Here is an 18039-nt window from a genome sequence, read left to right on the forward strand (position 1 = left end):
TCCCACCCAGCCTAAAAACATTTCTGGGGAGAATACTATATATATATATATATATATAAGCTGATTACCCGGGTATTTATTTATTGCAAACTTATATTGTAGTGCATAAAAAAGTATGTAAAAATATAAGCAAAAGGCAATACATACACACATACATACATACATGCATACATATATACATAGATGCAAATATAGCTCAGACATATAGCACAGCGCTGTACAAAGATGACTGGTGCACTTACATGAGTCTCAGTCATATGTATGACAAGTTTGGTTGAAATGTCTCCATGCATTTTCGAGTGATGGTGGAACACATAAATATACACACACAAACATACATACATCCAATTTATATATATATATATATATATATATATATATAATAAAAGTATACTGTTATATATTTTTGAAAAACTTATAGTAGTCATAATTTCATGTCAGTTGTAGAATAACAATGCTCTGTGTGTATCCCCCATTTGTCCTCCTGCCTTGTTACCCTTGTTACCCCTCTTACTTGAAATTTACCAGTTGTTAGTATTTTGACCTGAGTTACTTGATACCTATTTAACCAAGAAGTTTTTAGAATTGGTCCTTCCAAAGACTATGCAATCACATTTTTTTCGAGTTTAGCAAAAAGTAGTTTTGCTGGAGTTGCACCTCATCAGGATCCATATAGCCAGTGACTTTTTGAGGAATTAGGCCACTGTGCACCCTTTTTGGTCCAGGAGAATGCTTGTTACATTAATAGACCAATTGCCATGATAAATTAGACCAGTCCTCAACACTCTCAGTACTCAACATGTTTTGGCATTTCTAGGGCATCGAGGACAAGTCTTGAACTATCCACCTGCACCCATCTGTAGCACCCCTAAGAAGGTTTTGTTATAGAACCATAGCAAGAATGAGCTTGAACGCCATTTTTTTCCAGAACATTTAGAAATGTTGCCTCTCTACTCTGCAACATGGAGATGTCTATTCTCCTTTTCTTTATTCACAAGGATCCATTTCTGAGCTGTGCCATCATTTAAACGCCACACACAAAAAATTGCTTTCTGCCGAGGACAAAATATACACTTTGAACTATCAAAGAATTGTTTGTATTGTCCTAAATCTATAGCGTTATTGAACACAGATGTATAAATTGCCATTTATTGCAGAATTTTCCCCATTATTTCTCATTTATGAGGCCATAATGCTGTATCAGACATTTGTCAAATTTGACAATGAGAGGAAAGCAGCGTTTCTTTCCATCATAAAAATAGTTGTGTGGATTGAGTACTGTTTGCATCCCAGCTCTGCTCCATCGTTACAGTGTGTCCTTGGCGTGTCCCGTGTTTTTCTGGACAAACCTTTGGGCCTTGTTCTTTAGGCCTGATGAAGCACAGAAGGCTTTGTCACCCTCCAATGGTTACATGTGGGCTCTTCAATGTTGCAATGTACTTTCCTTTCCAGGCTGAGTAATGGCATTGTCACTGCAAAAGGAAAACAGGGCTTTTTTTTTTTAAATTCTTAATAAGAATATTTAGAGAATCGCAAGAATGAATCACAGGCTTAGTCAAAGTAAATGTGGTTCTTTCCTTGTTGTGTGGCCAAATCAAGTGTTCAATGAGTTTCCTGAGTTTCCTCCTTGATTCCAACTTTAATTATAAAAGACAGTTTTAAACGTGCAGCGTCTCCAGCTTTGTATGATGTAATGTAACACATTCGGTGCTGTGAAGACTCGCATTATTCTGCTCACTAGACTTTACAGATCTATCAGCACTGTCTGCAGTAACATATGGTTCCCCTACTGCACATGTGTTAAAGAACAAGTCCAGGCAAAGCTATAAAAGAACACTTTAGTTTATTAATGTATTCCTTCCAAGGTCCCGCAATTAGATGTTAATGAGCCAGTATTTAAAATGGTCTCTAATTCTAGGACAAACTTGGTATTCTAGATTTTCGGACTCTATTGCTCACATTTCCTTGAATTTACAGTGATAATGACACCCGGATGCAAAGGGTGTCATTGGGACAGGAAAAAAAGGGGATTGTCTTCAATGGGCATTCAGACTGAACTAAACCATTTTAGTTTAATAATAAACTCCAGGTAAAATTGTTTTGCTCTTGCAAAGGCTAAGTGTTTGTTGTGTCTAGGGGTAGATATGTTGGTGGGAAACTCTTTTCCTCTGCTCCTTTTCAACAGACTGGTTCCCCACAGACTCATCATTAGTATTTCTGCACCACCAAGCTGACCACTGATACTATCTCTTTCAATGCCAGGTCTATTTGTTCTGCATTGTACTGGATGAACCCATAGCCCTGGCCAAAATCTAGGTGTATTTGAGTGTCAAACTCAAATACACAGAGGGCCAAAATGAAAAACTTAGACAAAGTCACGGGCCAACCTTGAAATTTATTGAAAAAATTGAGGAAATGTTTCCTTCTCATTAGATATAAACCCTTTTCATATGGAAACAAAGAGGTTTTGCTTCAAATTCAATCTGGAACAAGCTTATAATGGAGAAAGAGGCATAAACATTTTTTTTTATTTTATTTAGGAAAAAATCTTATGCCTCTTTCTCTATTTGTAGCCTTCTGAGTTAAATTTCAATGGTAACCTTTTTGCACAGGCTAACAATAATATAACCAATATTCTTCTATGAAAATCCAACCATTCAAGTCCATGCCTTGGGAGTAGTAGTGCTAGAAATGCCAGACCCTGCCAATGCGGAGCTAAATCTTATGAGTGGCCCGATGCTGAAACTCCTTCTTCATTGAAATAGCGCAGCTACTAAAATTCCTGGCTTTTTTTGCGTCCATGAAACAGTCCAAAGCGAGGCTCACAAAGGCAGAGAGCCCGCTGGTTTATAGACGCCAGTGATGCCAGGAATGTAGTAGCGGCGCTATTACAGCCGCGGGCCAGTTGCTGTTCATTTTTAAGATTTCTTTGAGGGCCAAAAAAAAAGGACGTTGAGGGCCAGATTTGGCCCTCGGGTCAGAGTTCGACACCCCTGATCTACAGTGTCTGGTAATGTAGGGGGGGTTTGGTTTGAGTAAGGTACAATTACTCCAAATCTCCCTACCTGTTCAAGAGAACCTAACCCCTGCATTATAGGGAGGGGGCATTACAAGGGTTGATACCAGTTGAGTTCAGCATTAAAAACAATCTTCTCTTATCTGCCCCTTGTTCTGTTCAATTGAAAATGTTTTATCTACATGGAAAGTAAAATCAATCTGTTGATTGTACCAGAAATCCAATTTCATTCTGTGCACTCTGCACTGTTATTTGTGAGTATGTAAGAGCCACAGGACACAACCCCTTATGGTATGGAAAAGAAGAGAAGTATGCCCCATAGCCCTAACACACCTCCTATCCTAAACTGACAATGTTGCATTAGTATTTAATGGACATTTGTTGAATTTATTTTTATCGAAGATAACATCTCTTTCTGTAAAAATGATCAGAGTTGTATGGCCAGCTGAACACGAAAGGCAGGGGTAAGACTGTGTGAGCCTCCGGAGAGAAGCGAGTCATGCATGACAGTAGTTAGTAGATTTTGGATCATATCTGGCAAACATCCTGTTCATTTTTAGGTTAGTTTATATCTTTATATTATGTTTATTTTTGTGACCTCCCCCAAATATGCAGATACTACTACATATAATGAGCTGCTTTATTAGCCAAAGAATTTGTATTTACAACTATCAAATTTTGAGGTTTAAAGGACTTGCAGGGCAGAAGGTTTTTTTTTATTTTCCTGCACTCTCTTGCCATCTTTGTACTTCTTGCACTGTTGCTTTTCCCTGCTTTTCATTAAGTTCTATTATACTGATACTGCAAGAAGCTGATACCAATCACCATGTAAATATATATATATACTGCATACATACTGTATGTGTGTGTATATATTGAACAGTGGTTCAATAATTTGTGTTATTTTTTTACCTTTATTAAGTTTAGCTTTAGTGTTTTCAAGCAGCGTTAGTCATCACACCCTGCCTGCAAAATCAGCATTTTGTCTACAGCTAGTTTTCACTTTAGTCAGGGTCTCTCATGCTATAAATAGGAAACATCTTAGTTAAGTTTGTAATTAAATTTGAAGGTTCACATTGATGGAAGTACATCATTTGGAGTCCTCATTATGTCAGTATTGCACCCTGCGAGGACTACCCAACTATTGGAGAAGATCGTTTAGAAGACAGTGGATGTCACATGACCAGCCAGAAAACATCTGGAAATGGTAAGTATAGGAAAAAATATGCCGGGAGGGCAACTGGTATGGGGAGTGTCAGATTTGGGCTTTAAAATGACTGAATTGCAGATTTAGAGATCATCACAAAACATGCACAAGCCATCAACATAATCACAGATTCCTATAAAATCCGTGTTCTTAATGTGGTTCCTGCAATTGGTACGCTTTTTGCATCTTACAAGTGAAGAAAATAATTTCTCTGCGGAGCTATGTGTATTTAGGGTAATGACTGATACTGGATTACATATTTCATCTGTTAGTTTTATATGTAAGCAAAGCCACAATATTCATGTTTACAGGCCTCTTAGTTCTTATAACCATGCCAAGCATCAAAGCTTGCCATTCTTTCTGTAAATCCTTTTCCTGGCTTTTTTCCGGCAAAAACTGTGCCTGGCTCTGAATAATGATCTGTAATTCAATGACGGCAACCTTGCCAGAGGTGTCCCGCACCTGGACTATTCTGGACAACCTTGGCATCTCAGCTCATTCACTGCAGAATTGTTCTCATCCTGTGGCCCAGCTCTTTACCATTGAACCCCAGGGATCGCACAGACTGACTCTTGGCAGCATAGCCTGGTAGTCTGTTCTTTCTCTATCAATAAGTTGCGTTAGATGACCGATGAGAACAGTCTGGCCCACATCTCCTCTGTTTTCAACCCAGACTGTTTGTTAGAGTGGTACCTCCCTGCCTAACATCGTTGTAGCAGCCATATTGTTTTCAAAACCAATATTCAGCTTGTCGTTCTTCTGGTCCCTTGTGACATCTTTGTAGAACTCTATGCCAGACTTTTAATGCTCAGACAGTAATAAAAACATTGGTGGAAGTTCCAACTTGTCTCCACTCCACTAGAAACCTTTTTATTGTTTGTGTTCCCATTGAGACTTCTTTCACTTTTGTTTTGCTTGACATGAAACCTTCCAAACGGTGGGCACAAGTTTTCCCACTCTATCCAAATCTAGAAAAAAAGATAATTTGGCTTTAAAAGTGCCAGTTTAGGAAGAATGGAGAAATAAATGTAGTTCCTTGAATCTTTCCTCTTAAAGTGGACCTATCACTAATAAATTATGGAAGGTGCCATTGCTGAACTCTTTGTAAAGAATGCTATTTGTGCCGGGATGTATAGCTGATTATTTGGTTTTAGTAGTTACAAATACACAACTGCAACAAGCATGCTGCTAATGAACTAAAAGCTAGAGCTCACTTCAGCTTTATCTATATTATCTTCTTTGCTTGCTTTTGTCAGCCCAAAGCACCTATAGAGATCTTTTTTTTAAGAACCTTTACATATATATAAATACACCTAGAGGTGCACTAATCTGTAGCGGCATCACAATGCATGCAAATAAAGTTAAATCTTTGTTTTGGAAGGAAGGCAAATGATCAACGACAGGAGAGCTTTTCCTTAAATATTGGAGATTTAGGCATGTGGTCATTGCAGAAAGGGACAGACAATGTCAAATTTTGGCAGCTCATCATTGGTTGCAGGGGAGACCCGGCAATGCCAGTTTCCCTTACCCGTGCGGGGAATTTTTGAACTACCAAACCAGCCCAGCCATTCAAGGTGGCCAAAATCATCTTGAGGAAGGAGGAAGGCAACGCCCTGCGATTGAAGGGGGATAGGTGTGTATTTTATGGTTTAGTTTCACTATAAATGACAGTTGTACAACTTTTGTCTTTATAATGTAGATTTCCATCATGACCTATTATGCAAGGTCTGCATTTACCTGTCCAAAAATAATTTTACAAAGCCTTGGCTGGGCTGTAAATGTCTAGTACATTCCAATATGATGGCCATTGATAATTTAGTTCAAAATGGTTATTAGGTAAAGAGATTGTACAGCACCTAGCAACCCCCAAAAAAGCTCCCAGTGGTTCCTGAATGGGTAAGTGGCACACTTGGAGGGCCTGCTGAAAGGGGGCGGGAACCAAATTTAAAATATAGCTGTATTGTTATACTTTCCATCTCTGGCTTCTGCCAAAAACTGAATTTATATGTGGCCTTACCCTTTATTTGGTACAATCCATCCATTGCCTTGTTTGACATGTTCCTGTGCACGGACTATATCTTGAAGTCTCTCTGACCAGGTTTCTCTTGACAGATGTACTGTATGCATTTGAGTAGTGTACATTACAAGTCTGCTGTTTGCTTTGTCAGGCGTTAATGTACAGCTCCCATCAGGGGGTGTTATTTTAACCTGTTGCTTGAAGCACCATGCAATTTTTACATGTCCTCCTAAATTATGGCCTTAATGGGGCTAGAGTATGAAACAATCCAGCCTTTGAAGCAAAATGATTCATTCATTTAGAGTGATGATGAATTTACTCACCTTTGACGTCTCAGCAATGAAATGATAAATCAGGCTTTCTATCGAGTGACTGAAGGACAGGAAAAAATTGATCAGCAGACAAGGCTAATTCACATATGCCCTTACATTCCTTTTCCTTTTCACCTTGTCTGATATGTCCAGCCACACGTAATTATTCCTTCCTTGATTGAAGTACCTGAACCCAAATAAGTTGCATTTCACTGCACACTTACTTCAGCCTGTTAATTGGCCCTTTATTTAAGTGTGTTGTATTTTTTATAGGACTTTGAGCCACAAAACCTACATATGCAGTTTTACAGAAAAAGTTTCTTTTGCTCATAGTGAACCTGTGTATTACCCATTTAGGGCATGGCAACAAGTCCTTTTTAATGCCACTTCTCCATCAATATTTACTTTCCTTCACTCCCCAGTACTCTATACAGCCGCCAGGATTGAAGACCTAATTCCAGGTACGTCTAGTAGGTTGTGGACCATGTGACTTGCTCTCCATACTTCCAGGCCCCAGCTGGGTCAAAGGTGGATGTGGAAAGTTTCCTAAACCTTGGGCAAGCCCCAAATAGTTTGTTGCGTACACAGGGGATCTCCCACAGATTATTGTAAGGGAGACAAAGGGAAGTTAAGGTGCATGTCAATACAAAATAAAAGAAAGAAATTAGTACATTTCTGTAATACATATTTTACCAATGCTGTGTNCCTTTATTTAAGTGTGTTGTATTTTTTATAGGACTTTGAGCCACAAAACCTACATATGCAGTTTTACAGAAAAAGTTTCTTTTGCTCATAGTGAAACTGTGTATTACCCATTTAGGGCATGGCAACAAGTCCTTTTTAATGCCACTTCTCCATCAATATTTACTTTCCTTCACTCCCCAGTACTCTATACAGCCGCCAGGATTGAAGACCTAATTCCAGGTACGTCTAGTAGGTTGTGGACCATGTGACTTGCTCTCCATACTTCCAGGCCCCAGCTTGGTCAAAGGTGGATGTGGAAAGTTTCCTAAACCTTGGGCAAGCCCCAAATAGTTTGTTGCGTACACAGGGGATCTCCCACAGATTATTGTAAGGGAGACAAAGGGAAGTTAAGGTGCATGTCAATACAAAATAAAAGAAAGAAATTAGTACATTTCTGTAATACATATTTTACCAATGCTGTGTGCCTTTAAATCAGCTTTGGTACTGAAACATACCTACTGTTATAGTTTTTAGTGGTTTATATAACAGAACAAAGAAGCAATCTTTAATTTTTAGAGTGTATTTTCAGTGTTTTTGGCATCCTGCCTAACTGTATACAGATCATTCCTGTGAATCTGTTACAAAGCTTCTAGCTTAGAAAACTGTCCAGTAATAAAACTGCCGCTTGCAGGCTGACAACACTAGCCTGACCCCTTGCAGCATCATTTACTGTCTGCTTTGCGCACTCCTTCAGTTGGCCGTTGAACTGACTGTCAGGTCTACCAGCTTAGCAACCCATTGGCCAAATGAAGAATTATTCAAGGCAAACTGACAGCATTTTTACAAATTGTGGTGGTTTGGCTTTGTCAGGCTGCAACAAAAAGTTCCAATACTGCCGAAAACTCAAGCTAAGAAACTTTGCAATATAAACTTTTTGTATTTACAAAAAATGGTTTAATTAGAAAATGTATATTGTTCCAAACCGACTGAAAAATTATATAAGGCATTGTATTTTAGGCTCACTTTAAAGAGCTGAAATTTCCATTGTGTCATATCTGCTTATTGCGTTAATAATTTTTGTGTTTTTTCTAGGGGAAAGCACTGAGACTGCAAAAATCGTGCTGGACAGATTGGCCCTCGGAGCTTCTACAGCTATCTTATACCTTGTGGGTGTGGATTTGCGTTCACCTGTGCTGAGGTGTTGTTAGTCTGCAGCCATGCCGGCCCTGTCGACTGGAGCTGGAAGTGACACAGGTAAGAAAGTTGACACCAATCTTCAATTTGTCTGGAATCTTACAATTCACCACTTGTGAACTGTAAATAAACTTCTTTTGTAGACCCCTGGGGTATGACAATTTTTAAGAGTTAAATCAACTAGCATTCTGGCCATTGAGCACATCGGTGGCCACTTGGAGGTTATTGTACAAGTATGTAGGCACAAAAAACTGCTTCACCCAAATTTATTTCTGGACTTTTTTTATTCTCTAGTGTTTTTAGTTGATTTAATAAAACAACAGCATTAATAATTATGGAGTAATTGTACCTTTCTGACCGTTACCCAAGGAAAACTTCAAATACACATTTAAATTACATATTTATGGAATTTTGTCCATTTTAGTTAAAGGATTTCGTTTTCTTAAAACATATCTAAAATCAGTGTTCTAACCAGCCCCTTTTAGCAGGGCGCACCACCCAGCACTTTTCAGTAACCACCCAGCTGTTTTTAGGTTACTGAAAAGTTGGGTCACAGTACAGGGCTGCCACCCGCCTACAGCTTCTTCCCAACCAGCTTAAAAATATTTCTGGGGGAAAACACTGTAAACTCAAGACAAAAATGTAATACACTGTCTGGCCAAAAAATTGTCCCGTTGGATTTTTCCCGTGCCATCAGGGAAGAAAATCCTTTAAATTGAAAAGCCTGGTCATTCAATATATTTTGGTAGTCAGCTGACCTTATGTTTTGGAGACATAACGTTGCTCAGCCTAAACCCGACCAACAGAAGCAAACCCAGATCATAACACCCGCAAGCTGTGGCCAGGGAGTCTACATTGCATCTTTACCTGTCTGTATTATAGAAGACCCTCATCTGCCTTTATCTCTATTACATAGAGGGGGATTTTTTTTTAAATTTAAAGAAAATAGCTAGGAAAGTTGATAACAGTAAGTATTAATTTCAGTGCACAGAAATGTAAAAGAATCTAATATTTCTATCTGGATCAACATAAATTTTTGACCAATATTTTAAATTTTTGCTCTCAAGTTTGGATATTCTTTATTATCAACTCAATTTTCTTCTATACAAACTTTATACAAATGATCTGGCTATTACTCTGTGTAGTCCAGTTGTTGTAAGCTTTACAATACTTTTCTGGCAGGTCTTGGGGTCCTGCCAATTTATCAGGGTTGATCTATTGATTCTGCTTGATTTTAAGAAAACAGAATTAGGTAACACTGACTTTCTTTTGACCAAAATGGAAAAATGAAAGCATTTGCTGTGTCCTTTTTATAAACATTGTTAAAGTTTACAATGTTGTTCTGGGCTTGCGATCTATGTTCTTCGGCGTTTAATACCCCAAGGTTGCAGTAAAAGGATTTTTGCTTGAGCTGAATTCGGGTATATCTTACACAAATACAGACAAATATAAAATGAAAATACACATAGTTGCGTTTTATAAGGTAGCCGTTTGCTTTACGCGTTTGGACTGAATCCTCGCTTTCAGTGCTGTTGAAGTGATGTAACACGCGGCCCAGATTTTTTAATTATTTAACGGGACTTTATAGCTTCCACAGACCTGCTCTAATAATGAAGCTATGAGGGATATGACAAGAATGGTAATATTGGATTTCTCTAGACTAACAGTAAATTTTTCCACTCTGATGTCAAGAATGTTGAGCATCTGGAAAGTGCAGGGAAGAGTGAATGAATGGTTAGCTGCAAGAGCGCCTTTTGCCGTTTTTTCTTTGCATTCTTCAGAAAAGAACAAGCGGTTTCATAGACTTCAGAACACTTCGGCTGGTAAAATGTTTTGATTGTACATGCTTCCGAGTGTATGCGATTGTTAATTTTAGTTTTACCTTTAATTTTTTTTCCCAGCCTTAAAGGGTCAGTCTACCTAAGAATATTATTTCATCTAGTTATCCAATATCTCTTAGAGAGGGAAGGGAGGTTTCGGCACCTGGTGTCCTGGCTCACGCTGCGTTACTACATCCTTTATAAAGGAGTCCTACTGTTTATTAGCGCCCTCTAGTGGTCAGTGCATTGGAATATGAAGTGATGATTCCGAAAACCCAGCTCGGCTTTTTAGGAGTTGAGGGGGTGATTCACCTTCTGGTTTTCCAAGAAAATGGGGAGCTTTTGTAGGGTCAAACACTTAACATCTTAAAAAAAAAAAAAAAAAAAAAAAAAACTCACCAGCACTCTTTTTAAATGTTGGAGAGTCAAACACAATGTTTCCCACTTAAACCATTCCTTGAGGGCAAAGTCCACTAACGGGGACTCCTAACATTTAACCTTCATCATTTTGCTTTTTTTCCCTAGGTATTATTTTTTTTATTTTATTTATTTATTTATTATATTTTTATTTTATTTTATAAAGCTTGAGTTATACCTGCCTGCTCCATCACCTATCATTGCACCTGTCCTTTATGATTGAGTCAGTGTCTGATGAGCTCCCCATATGTAATGCAGTATGGTGTGTTGCGACAATGCCATGATTTACACACTTCTGGCCATTTCTTTGATCTGCCCCATTAAATGTGTGGATTAAGGTCAGTGTTATACATGACATTCAGCTCATTCATTTTAAATCACTTTCTGCACTCTATATATAAAGGGAGTGGCATTGTCCCACAAGAACAGAAAGTGTGTTAGAAGTACAGAACACGCCCCTCTATCATCTCCATAAAATAAAGGGATTTGTTCTGTAATCCACATTAAGCAATTATATTTGAGCAGCCAAGGAAGAGATAACAGCCGGTTATCAGCCCACAACATTTCTGCCAGGGTCAAAAAGTATTTTTTTTTTTCACTCTTAATTTTTTTTAATAGTGTATTTACTAGACCAAAAGTTAGCAAATAGGAGAATATATCCATTTTAGGTTTGCATACATTTTTAAGGACCCCATTTCCCCTTTAAATCAGCCCAACCAAAAAAGAAAACTATCCCAAATTATTAATGACAAAATAAGCAATGCCTGAACATTGCCCAAAGAGCGGACATATCAGAGTAATATCTAATCTATTTTTGAAGACGAATAGAAACAAACTCCTGCTGTTTCAGATCTCAGTTGGGTTCCTGCCAGTGGATCTAGTGATCATTACTCAAAGCTGGTTTGTTTCTGTGCCATCTTGGCTATTGGCCACGTTGTTTCGCGTTGCCCCTATGAATACCGCCTGTCTCAGGCTTGTTAGAGAGTTTGCGGGAGCCTGCGGAGTGTTGCAGGAAGGACAGCTGGCTTTTCCAGGACATGTTATCACTGGCCTATATATATGGTGGCCAGTTTCTGTCTTATGAAAGAATATACAGCCCAATAATATGAACATTCATTCATGTCTGTTTACAGTATTCCTATTATTTGTATTTGTGTCTCCTGTGTGTGTGTGTGTGTTTATACTTATCTGTACCAATATACAACGTGTTCAAAGCTGTGCTCCAGGTAGATAGAAAAAACTGAAATTTTTACAACTTTGTGTTGTGATACACCATTAAATGTACTTTTTTTTTAAAATAAAGCAGTTTAGATACCTGAGTTTGACTTGGTATAGCAATTTACTGCAGCTCAGAAAAGGGGAAAGATGAGCAACACAAGATACCGTTTGTGTACTGCAGTGCAAGGAAATAAAAAGAGGAGAATGCAGAGTGATAAGCTCACCCATGTGCAGCTTGATAAGATCTGTGGGCTTTTCTTAACTGCAGCAAAAACTTAGGTCTTCTTTTCTTTCCAAAAATAAACAACCCTTGTAGAGGAGCTACTCCTATTCTTTAAGGGCTAAATGCTTATTTAGGCTCAGTGGGTGTGGGAAGTGAACAGGAAGTTTTCTTGGTCAACCTATTGGTTTTGCATTGCATGCAAGGAGGTCGGAGCCTGCAGCTGCTGCATGGAATGACCTATAGCAGAGGCTTGGAGAGACTAGTCACATGGAAAAGAAAGTTGCATGAGTGAGGATAACTCGCTGTGTTTATCCCACCTTAATAAGTATCTAACCGTTAGGGTTAGCCCTATTGCAAAAACATTTAAATCCTAAAGTTAGGCTTTATTATAAACGTGAGCATACCTGATAACATTCAATGTGTTTTTATTGCATACATTCACATAAATTATTAAAGAATCAGTGTGCCCAAAGAGATGACTTGACACTGGTCATGACGCCCAAGTGATAGTTACCGCATTGATAGACATTCAACCCAAAAGGCTGGCGGCACCTAGTGGCCAAGAGAGGCTTAATATTGGGACAGCAACATGGTAAAGATGAATATTGCATTCGTTTTTTTTTTATATTTGAATCCCTAATTTTGACCATTTTAAATTGCAATTGCTTTTTAGCTGTATCATAGGGACAGTGTTTCTTTGATATCATTACTGCTTGATTTTATTGAACGTTGCTCTTTAGGTGTACCATGCAGCTTGACATTTTGTACATATAAAAATGAAAGCTCTGATATAAGTTCCTACCAGAACTCCTTTGACTGTATGTCCTTTGAGGAGAACATAAAAAATTCCTTTTCATAAACTAATCTGCATTCTTTCCTACAGATCATAGCGATGTTGGGTTCACAATCTGTGTAGAGGGGTCGGGCAGCCTAGTGTGATCCATACAGGGGATATAGGCGATGACTTTTATTTTCATATTCTGCACAGATACGGGTTTCTGTTAGCGGCTTGTCCGCTGTTTCTTTCACTAATTCAATACGTCTCTAGTATTCCTTTTTAGAATGTGCTGTTCGGTCTACTGGAAAATGATGTGAAATGTTATTAGGAGTGATTTTTCACTCAGTATCGCAATCATTGGCTGGTATTGTGGTTTTCACCTCTACTAATGTCAGTGTCATGATGGATCACTCACATTGTTGCATTTACAGCCATTGGCTTCCTGGAATGTGTCGAAGCCCAACTTCATCCTTTTCATATTTGCTACCTGGGACATTTTTGCAGACGTTTATTTTCTTTTTAAATTTACTGGAGTGCTAAGTACAAGCACAGAGTCTTTGGACATTTCTCCCTAGCAATTGAAAGCAAAGAATCACTTCCAGGAGAGAAATATCTTCTGGTGCACTGCCATTTGTACAGGGCAAACATAAAAAGGGAGCCTGCTGTGAAGTTTTAGCCAATTTGAGATATTCAATATAGCAGTTTAGTTGCTTGCTTGTTGTCCTATTTATTGATCCTTCAGTTATAAATTTATAATTGCTTCCTCTGTTGGTCATCTGTATATTATTTTATATTATTATTATTAGTACACAGTATTTATATAGCGCCATCATATTACGCAGTGCTGTACAAAGTCCATAGTCGTGTCACCAACTGTCCCTCAAAGGAGCCCACAATCCAGCGTCCCTACCTTAGTCATATGTCATTAATGTAGTCTAAGGTCAATTTTAGGGGGAAGCCAATTAACCTAACTGCATGTTTTTGGGATGTGGGAGGAAACCAGAGTACCCTGAGGAAACCGACGCAGGGGCGATAACCTGCAAACTCCATGCAGATAGTGTCCTAGTTGGGATTCGAACCTAGGACCTAGAGCTGCAAAGGCTGACGTGCTAACCCCTGAGCCACTGTGCTGCCCATATGAGGTATTGTAAATACTTAAGTATAAACTAAGATTTTTTTTTTTACCTCAAAATGCTATTAGAAAAAGAATGTTGATTTATACTTTGTTCACACCAGTAGATGGCGGTGTGTGTAAATTGTATAACAGGCTCTTGCTGTTGTTTTAACAAAGGGTTTGTTAGACACTTTGTGCCCATAGCACCATCTACTGGTGGTCAACAAACATTATTTAAGAGTGAATGATTTATCATAAACAAGTCAAAAGTACAAAATATTTTAACCTGTAAAAAAGAAAAAAAATATAGACTAGGCCCATGTGATTTTATTTTTTTTTCCCTTTAAAAAGGTTTTAAAAATAACCAACTATGAATGTTTTTATTAATGGTAATTTTATTGAACATGAGACTGTGGGTCTCTGCAGGACACCAATGTATGGCTGGATGCAACCACAGCAGAAATCAGTGGACCAGATATGGATACACCAGAATCTGAGACTTGCTTTTTTGTCAAGGTACATGGTTGCTTTAAAGGGAAAGAATGCCTATTTTTATTGAGCCATATTTAAAATAATACACCAACATTAATATTAAGGTGACTCTGTAATGTGCTTGCTCTTCCACAATTTTGTTTTTTGTTTTTTTATACAATATAGAGGTTTGTAGAATAACCATTAGAATTAAATACAATCAAGAAGCAACTGATCAGTGCCTTAGTGGCTTGGCTAGTGAAGGAACCATACTGCCTAAATAATGAATTTTTTACAAAAAGATTAAAAAGATCTTACAAAAGATTGCTAGGTCTGTTTCAAATCCTTGTGAAAGATCACATTATTGCATGGTATATGATGACATTTACCTTATTTCATGGTCTGATCATTTTAACACATCCCCACAGGGCAATAGCATGGTATTATGCTTAAATTAATTAGCTCCTCATGGTATTGTAAAACTAATCCCTGGAAAATTGAGCAGCTCCTGAGGTGAAACGTTTCACTCAGTTGGACTTTCCAGTTGTAGGAAAGGCAATCATTGGCTTTACATCATGGCAAATCAGAGACCAGCTTAACAATGACGTTCATTTAGCAGGAGACACATGTGGCTTGTATCACCTGAAGACTGCAAATTGTTTGTTAAATACACTTGTTTTTTTTTTTTTTAGTTGAACTTTTAGTTAAACTAGAGAAATGTAAATAAGAAAACCTGTAGGTAAAATACAATAATTAGCTAAAATATTAAAACCTATGTGTAAGACCTGCAAGCCTCATCAGGACAACTAGGACCTGTCCAGGTATGAACTTCACAAGACCTCTGAAGGTGGATTGTGGTATCTGGCACGTCGTTGGAGGCAGATCCTTTAAGTCATAAGAAACCTCACGCATCACACATCTACATTGTCCAAAATTAAACTTGTTTTGTTGAACTGGGCCACCTTCTTCCACCACTTCATAGTCAAGTTCTGACCCTCATGTGACCATGTAAGGCAGTTTCAGTGGTGAACAAGGGTCATCATGTAGTCAGAAATGCAGCAAGCTTTGATGCACTTTGTGTTCCAAATACCTTTTAATGGGCAGCATTAGGTTTTCTGCAATTTGGGTTACATAAGCTCTTCTGTAGGATTGGTCCAGATGGGTTAGTAGATGCTAACCAGTCAATACCAAGAAAACCCCTACAAGACCTGCCATTTTGGAGATGTTCTAACTAACTTGAAATTTAGGGTAATACAGGTAGCAGATAGACAGATTCAGGTATTTGTACCTGCTTTTCAGAGGTACAGAACTCTAGTTATGTTTTGCCCAAAGAGGAGGCAAATACGAATTACTAGTATTGTCTGTGGTCTTCTTGCAGCTGATTTTTCCCCATTTTACTAGCTTACCATTCTGCAATATGGGGCTGATTTATTAAAGCTCTCAAAGGTTGGAGAGGATACATATTCATTAGTGAAGCTGGGTGATCCAGCAAACCTGGAATGGATGACTTTAAAGTATTTTGCTATTTGCTAGCAAGTGTTTTGAATCCTGGACCAGATCCATTTCAGGTTTGCTGGATAACCTAGCTTCACTGATGAAAGTGTATTCTCTCCAGCCTTGGAGAGCTCTAATAAATCAGGGCTTATGTCTCTGTGTGTAGGAGGCCATATTGGTAGAACCAGGACTTTACTTTCTCATGTCAGAGCCTCCAGAAAGGAGAACACAGTGGTGACATCGCCAAATCTGACTTTTACATCTCACACTGAGGATATACAGCAGTATAAGATTCACCGCTATTTCTCAGGAGGAATCCCAAAGTAGGGTTTTCAGGGTAATGCCTGAGGACAATTAACATTTCTAGATGTTCCCTATATTATGGCAATTCTTCACTTTTAAATTGGGCTTTTACAGCTAAAGTTTTGGACAGACTTGGCAGTATGGTTGCTGAGCGGTTACCATTTCTTCATAGAGAAGAGAGGAAATAGATACATGACAGGAATTACTTTCCTAGACAGTTGTCACCAATATCCAAATTTTGAAGCTTTACCCCCACTTCTTCTGGTAAAAGCCCTGAACCTTTTGTATTTCTTACCTAATATCCCAGTGACTGTGATCGTCAGGTTCAGTAGAAAGGGTGACACCAGCAGTAATAGAGACGGCAATAAAAATTTGAAAAGGGTTGGAATTCTAAAAAATAAAAACAAAAATAAAAAAATTGGCTGTGTAAAAAAAAAAAAAAAAGTTCTGCATGATTGATTTGAGTTGTGTTGTTCCCGGTAACCAGGTGGATGTTTAATTTTATTTTTTCCACCTGTCAGAGAAAAATGACAGCCGTAGTCAGGCTGATTCTTTGAACATTTTTATATTTGGAGGGCTCATCAAGGAGCTTTTTTATAAAGCAGCCAATGAAATCTGGCATTTTTATGATATAAAATGATGTTTTCAATTTACTCAGTGTACAGATCTGCTGAATTTACTACTACAATATATTCTACTCGCTATTCATAAATGATGTGATGTGTATTCTTTAGACAAAATCCTTCTTTTCATTTCTGGCACAGACCTGCTAATCGGGTCTTTACCTTAATTAAGAAAGTAATAAAGTAATATTAAAACGTTTTATTTTCTATCAATTTTATTCTATCCAACCTATAGAAATGTAACAATCAATTTAACGTCCAGTGTTTATTTTAAAACAATTAGTGTACTGTAGATAAACTATCAGTTTTATATTTTTATTAGTATATAATGACAGCTAAATACGGCTCGTAAAATATTATGTTGTTTACAAAGGCAAAAACATTACTTTTTTTTTTAATACAAAACAAATTAAAAGCTAATAGAAATGAACATACATGTTTAGACAATAATACGTATTAAAAAAACCAGATACAAATATTTAGGAAAATAATAACAAAAGAGGGGTGGGTCATTTACTGGTTATATATAGGAGCAAAAGTTACATATCTTATGACTGCTTGTGTTACATATCATACATGTGAGTGCTTACATGTAGTCCTAGCATGTTTTACAAACATGATGGGGTGGCTACAAATGAAGGCATTCTAAGCTGTGTGAATTTTAGGCATGAAGGATATGCACTTTTCAGTAAAACATATTAGGTATTTATGGGGACTAATTGAATAGTTTTATAACAACAGGAGTAAGGAATGTGGAATGAATACATTTAAGACTTAGCTAAGGTTAAACTTTAAACCAATGTATTTTTTTACATAAATTTAACTTAGATTTACACAAAAAACTACATGCATTTTAATTTAAATTTTTTCCCCACAGCACCCCCTGACGTTTTCCCTCTCTTGCAGTATAAGTGACAAAGCCATGTTCAGGTTTTTGAATGTAACTTGAAAAGTTAGTGGATGTACACTTCAATTGACCCCTAATGAAAAAAATGTTTTTTAACAGCTTAAAAAATGCTTAGCTCTCTTTCCCCTTCACTTTCATTACAAACGTTCATCGTCTGTGGATCAGCCAGAGGTTGAGCACCAGATTCTTGTCCGATAACAGCCCTGAGACGTGTGTACATAGCCCAATTGTGTAACTATGAA

At 37.8% G+C, this 18039-nt stretch overlaps 1 protein-coding gene across 2 annotated transcripts in view; it reads left to right on the forward strand.

Moving 5' to 3' along the window:
• The window catches only part of MPP7 (MAGUK p55 scaffold protein 7), a 235597-nt gene that overhangs the window by 85942 nt on the left and 131616 nt on the right, over window positions 1–18039 (forward strand). For both annotated transcript variants that reach the window (XM_072412676.1, XM_072412677.1), the window contains exon 3: window positions 8328–8489. In XM_072412676.1, coding sequence (XP_072268777.1) covers window positions 8453–8489 — 37 coding nt within the window. In that variant the 5' untranslated portion in view covers window positions 8328–8452. The remainder of the gene's footprint in view (window positions 1–8327; window positions 8490–18039) is intronic.

Source organism: Pyxicephalus adspersus, chromosome 5 (genome assembly GCF_032062135.1).
Source record: "Pyxicephalus adspersus chromosome 5, UCB_Pads_2.0, whole genome shotgun sequence".
In the NCBI taxonomy this organism is placed as follows: domain Eukaryota; kingdom Metazoa; phylum Chordata; class Amphibia; order Anura; family Pyxicephalidae; genus Pyxicephalus; species Pyxicephalus adspersus.